Raw genomic sequence first — 5,917 nt, forward strand, 5'->3', positions numbered from 1 at the left:
AGCTAATAGAATCTGTAAAAAGTGCAATATCTACTTTGCCTCTCAAGCTATGTTGATCTAGCATGTCTCAAGCTATGTTGATCTAGCATGTATCAAGCTATGTTGATCTAGCATGAAGCTATGTGAAAAGCACGTTTCTATCTATTCTTCTGCTTTAACACTCCCTCCAATCAAAAGAATCCAAACAGTTTGTATCGCTGCCTAGCGTCAGACATAACATTTGGCAGTCATCGCCTTGCAGAAGAGTTCGGAAACTGCTGAATGGTTAGATGAAAATAAAGTTGACACAACGTACCTCAACATATCTTTAGAGTACGATATTCTTTTAGATCGCGGAGAACATTCACTATTGTTTCAATCAAAGATCACTTCAACAACCCATTTAGTCAGAAAAAAAATCAATGGTTTTTAAGCATTTTTACTTTTTTTTTTTGGGGGGGGGGTTAGTACACAAAAATTGACATTATTTATAACATTTTGGCCAAAAATTGACAGTTTGACAAAGGGGGGAGGGGGAGTCGAAAAATTGAGCAAAACACTGACATCATTTATGGATGACCCCTTATACTTTTTAAATTATTGAAATCTCAAACTTTCAACATTTTAAAATTTTTTTTATGGTGCCACTATGTGAATAATAAGTTATAATTATTTATTTAATTATATTATTTTATTATATAAAATATAATTTATTATTCACATATAGTGGTGCCATTAAAAAAATTAAAAAATGTTGAAAGTTTGATTTACCTTACTGTGTATTTAACTATAATTTATTTCATTTAGGAATTTAAATCCAAAGTACGATATTTGTATATATATTTTTTATTTGGAATGGAATGAGTCATTTTTATTTAAAACGTACACAATACTGAAATATTGAGTAATGCATGTGTGAATATTCCTAACTCACCTGTATCAACCTCACATGTTTCTCAAGCAAATACTGATAGCTTGCCAATAAATATGGTAAAAGTGTCAAGTTCAAGTGATCCAAGTAATTTGTAAATATCTGATGTGACGGGTATTAATAATAACCTTAATAGTCAGCTGGATGATTTATATAACACTGAAGAATATAATGACTTTCCAGAATGGGCTTCTCGAAATGACGATTATAGTGATGATGATGAGAGTGATGGGGAGAATAATGACTTCACTGAAGAACTCAGTGAAAGTGAAACTTTAAAAGATAAGTTGGTTTCTTGGGCAGTAAAATTTAACATTTCCCAGACAGCATGTTGCAATTTGCTTTGTTTTTTGAATAAGCTACATCCTGATTTGCCAAAAGATGCAAGATCGTTGCTTAGTACTCCTAGAAATGATAACATTCGAAATGTTGCTGGTGGGGAATATTTCTATTTTAGCCTGCAGTATTGGCTTTCTATTTTTACTGAAAAGTATCCTCTCAATAAAGATATAAATCAATTAGATTTGCATATTAATATAGATGGTCTGCCAATTTTTAAAAGTTCAACAAATAGTTTGTGGCCTATACTTTGCTTAGCTCAAAATTCTGGGTGGTGTCCATTTCCAATTGTGGTATATTTTGGTAAAAGCAAACCAACTTCCCTTGATGATTATATGGAAGATTTAGTTTCAGAAATGATTATGCTAGAGAATACAGGGTTTAGAAAAAATGACAAATGTTACTCTATCAAATTAAAAGCAGTTATTTGTGATGCACCAGCACGATCTTTTAAAAAGTGCATCAAACTTCACAACGGTTATAATTTCTGTGAAAGGTGTGTACAAACTGGAGTTTGGCTTAGGAAAGTTGCAATGCCTAATCTATTTGCTGTTTTACGAACTGACAGTAATTTTCGAAATAAAAAAGACCCTGATCATCATAGTACCTTGTTATCTCCTTTAGAAAATTTAAATATTGGTTTGGTTAGTGGATTTCCTCTAGATTATATGCATCTAGTGTGTTTAGGAGTTGTTCGAAGACTTATAAATCAATGGATACGTGGCTTGTTTATTCATAGATTATCAAGGGCAGCAATAGATTTGATATCTGATAAACTTGTTGCAATTAAATCTTATACTCCTCGAGAATTTGCACGAAAGCCTAGATCACTCTCTGAGTATAAACATTGGAAGGCTACAGAACTTAGGCAATTTCTATTATATTCTGGTGTTGTTGTTCTAAAAGGCATTTTGCCTAAAGAATTGTATGTTAACTTTCTGTGTCTGTCAGTAGCTATTAGAATACTTACTAGCCCATCTTTATATAACATCTATGTAGATTATTCTGAAAAACTGTTAAAGTATTTTGTGTCAAATTTTTGCATGTTATATGGAAATGACCAGTGTGTAAATAATGTCCATTCACTAATACACTTGCCAGATGATGTTCGAAGATTTGGAGTGCTAGACAATGTATCTTTGTTTCCTTTTGAAAGTTATTTAGGAAGACTTAAGAAGTTAATCCGTAGTCTACAGTCCCCTGTTACACAAATTATATGTAGATTGTCAGAGGGCCACTTACAATACTCTAAAACAAATGTTGCTGATTTCACTTCTAAATTTAAAAAACAACATTTCTATGGTCCAGTTCCATTGCCGTTACGTCACCTCTCCCAATTTAAGCAATATTTTGGTTCTAAGTTTCTAGTTAGTAATCAAAATGGAAACAACTGCTTTGCTATAGACAACAAAATTTGTTTAGTTAAAAATATTCTTGCCGTAAATAATTCAAATGAGTCTGAGGCTTTTGTTGTTTATCTAGAGTTTGATCGTAAGGAGCCATTTTTTACTGATCTGCTTGACTCATCTTTACCTATCTATTTTTTATGTTGATAAACTTTCATACATTGTAAAAGTTTATTCTTTGAGAAAACTAAGAACTAAATATTTTCTGCTGCCACATAAGAATGGTTTTGTTGTAATCCCTCAAATGCACTTTTACTAAAGTTAATATTATGAATAAAATCTTGGTTTAAAATAACAAATGTATTATGTATTAATTTAAACAGTTTTATATTTATTTAGTATTTAATAATAATCATTTGCTATTTGCTATTATCTTTTATCTGCTTTTTTTTTTAAATTGGCCAATCTACAAGGCAAGGGTGCTGGGATTAGCTGGTAAATTAATTTTGCATATTGCATAAATTTGCATAACTTTGCATATTGGTTATTTTCTTCATTTATTTACATTTATGTATGACCTTTTTATTACCAGTTTTTATTTTAAAACAAATTTTTAGACAGTTTGAACAATGCTCGTCAAAAAGCGAAAATGGCAGAAGACACGTCTAGTTTAGAAAATGCGTTTGAAGAGATAGAAGAAAGTTCAGGTACTTTCAAGAAAAACAAAAAAAGACGGTAGGCATTTATTAATGTTTTTGTTTTTCTAATTATTTTTTTTTATTATATATATGTATTATCAAGTATGTATCAAGTAGTCCAATATGTTTTATATAAATATTATATAATGCATTATAGTCAAATATGTATATGTGGCTATAATATTTGTATAATAATATTATAATATTTCTTTATTTAAATATGTAGACAATTATTTTACAAAATAAAATACTAGTCTCTTAAATTTTTGTCACTTTTATATTGATGTAGAGTGACAAAGATCAGTTATGACCGAGAAACAGAAAACGAGGAATCTGAAAATGATCAATTGTGTAGTGTAGAACCAAAGTAATTTCTTTTACAAAATTACTTTGTTTTTTATAGAAATTTATTTTATGTTTATTGAACCTGTGGACACTAACATTATACAAGATTACTTTTGTATTTTAAAAGAAAGAAGATGTTGGTAAGTTCTGCTCTTGTTCCAAAGCCACAGCCGCCCTGCAAACTCCCATCAAGCAGCAAATCGAGAGTTGACGATCAGTTGCAACAGTGAGTTTCATTATTTGCATATACAACAGGATTTATTTATATATAATTTAATATAATGTTTTATAAAAAGCAAATATGGAGTGCATGTTACACTGTAAAATAAACTTAAAGGATTCAATCTTCAAAATGATTACTGTTTTTTTTAGTAGCTCATGTTAAAAAAAATTATCAAGTATTTATTAAATAAATAAAAAAGTGATATGCTGATAACTAGAAAAAATTTATTATATATATGTATTATATAATTAGCTTTTATTACCATTTCGATTAGTGACATTCAAATGACTTCAACATATGGAATAGTGAACAATTTTCACATCCTATTACTTCAACTGCTGAAAGGGCAACATCATTGTCAATGTTAAGTTCTACTAATGCAGGTAAATTCCCAATAGTAACAACTCAACTTCTTAGTTAAATATTATTAATATTTTTAATATGAGCCATTTCTTGAATTGGCTATATACAAATGTTTTGAAAATTATTTAAACTTTTTTTTTGCTCTGAGTGCTACATTGTTAAATCTCACGATAACGGTTACAGATTTGTAAAATTACATATCATTAACTGCGTTATTACGCGGTTAGAGTCTGTAATAATTTTTTTATTTAGGATCCAGTTTAAGTCAAACTGCTAACCTGCAAACAGTATTTAATTTAATAGCAACTTTGGTTAGCAATGTTGAGGAGATTAAAAAAACTCTAAAGTTGCATTCATCACTATAGCATTCTATTAAGCAAAAAGTGCTAGCTACTGAAGAATTAATTTTTGATTTGCCTGAAGATATAAAGTTGCCACTGACGTCTATAGCAGAAGTTGAAACATTAGAGGAAAAGTTGTTTTGCGTTGAGAAAAAAAAAATTCTTGTAAGTTTAAAATTATTTATAAATTCAACTCGATATTTACAAATCCAAAACTCAAGTTTAGAATGGCTTAGTTGCGTAAAATAATTTCGGATTTGATGCCATGATATCATTATAAAAGCTATTAAGGGTTGGTTGAAATCTGATGGTGGAGTAATTATATCATTTAAAAAATAATAATTCTGCTTCCTGAGTCGCATCACATACTATAAGATATTAAATTATTAAACTTTACTTAAATTGTGTCTTAAAATGTCTATATTTAACGTTATATCAAACTTTTTCGATTAAATGTTGCTGTGTTTGAGTGAGGGTGACTTGTTTAAAGGAAGTGTGATCAAACGTGAATTTACATGATTAAGAAAGACGATTATGTCTTTTCATTGCATGTCATTTATTTTAGGCAAAACATATATCAGACATTGGTGGCGAGGATCTACGAAATTTCGTCATGAGAGCGATGCCAGTTTTACTCGATGGTCAGCTTGCTCGCCAATTCAATTTGACAGGGCAGAAAGGAAAGAAATTGTTTAAAGCACTATTGCTTAGTCAAGTTTTTTTGAGTAAGTAGTATAAATTATGCAGCATGTCTCTAGTTAAGATTATTTATTACTTTTAATACAGTGTAGTTTTATTGCAATTATAGGTGCTGTGAAACTAAACCCAAATACAAATCAATATAATAATAAAGATATTGAAATAGAATTATCAAAATGGTTTTCAAACGCAAGAGATCGTGGTATTGACGGTCGCCAATATACAATTACGAAAGCTACAATGACGACTCCCAGTTCAGATTAATGGACACAAAAAACATCTTCCGACGTCTTTCAAGAATTGCTTTTGTTTACTCTTTATTTTTTAAATGAAGAAAAAATATCACCAAAATCGGTAGTATTTTATGTAAAAATTCCTTTTCTTATAAAGTCTTTTAAATATCCACCTAAATTGGGTAATCAATAATTTTAATATACGCATTTTCCTACATCCATTTACCAGTTGTTTATGTTAATAAACGATAAAAAGTATAGAGTTTTATAACTTTTATGATTACGTACAGGCGCACTACTAAGTAGAGACAAATAAATCAGAAAACTTATGGGACCCTCATGGGCAACCCTAAGATATCCCAGATAGCCTATATAGGATTCGTATGGGCGAAATAATTGTACATATTTGGGGCCCATATG

The 5,917-nt window shown here is 29.8% G+C and overlaps 1 protein-coding gene across 4 annotated transcripts; it reads left to right on the forward strand.

The window, feature by feature from the left end:
• Positions 1 to 756: 756 nt before the first annotated feature.
• Positions 757 to 5,643, forward strand: LOC136089518 (uncharacterized). 4 transcript variants are annotated; one of them, XM_065815567.1, is made up of 8 exons: positions 2,810 to 3,090; positions 3,213 to 3,330; positions 3,583 to 3,660; positions 3,766 to 3,864; positions 4,136 to 4,244; positions 4,477 to 4,730; positions 5,131 to 5,290; positions 5,374 to 5,643. In XM_065815567.1, exons 2-5 carry the CDS (start codon positions 3,245 to 3,247, stop codon positions 4,227 to 4,229), a joined length of 357 nt encoding a protein of 118 aa, XP_065671639.1. In that variant the 5' UTR covers positions 2,810 to 3,090; positions 3,213 to 3,244; the 3' UTR covers positions 4,230 to 4,244; positions 4,477 to 4,730; positions 5,131 to 5,290; positions 5,374 to 5,643. The 4 variants fall into 4 exon arrangements, with proteins under 4 accessions (XP_065671637.1, XP_065671638.1, XP_065671639.1 ...); XM_065815568.1 differs by having other exon boundaries at positions 3,217 to 3,330; XM_065815565.1 differs by lacking the exons at positions 3,766 to 3,864; positions 4,136 to 4,244; positions 4,477 to 4,730; positions 5,131 to 5,290; positions 5,374 to 5,643 and having other exon boundaries at positions 757 to 3,090.
• The last annotated feature ends 274 nt before the right edge of the window (positions 5,644 to 5,917 follow it).

This window comes from Hydra vulgaris, chromosome 13, assembly GCF_038396675.1.
Source record: "Hydra vulgaris chromosome 13, alternate assembly HydraT2T_AEP".
Taxonomy (NCBI): Eukaryota; Metazoa; Cnidaria; class Hydrozoa; order Anthoathecata; family Hydridae; genus Hydra; species Hydra vulgaris.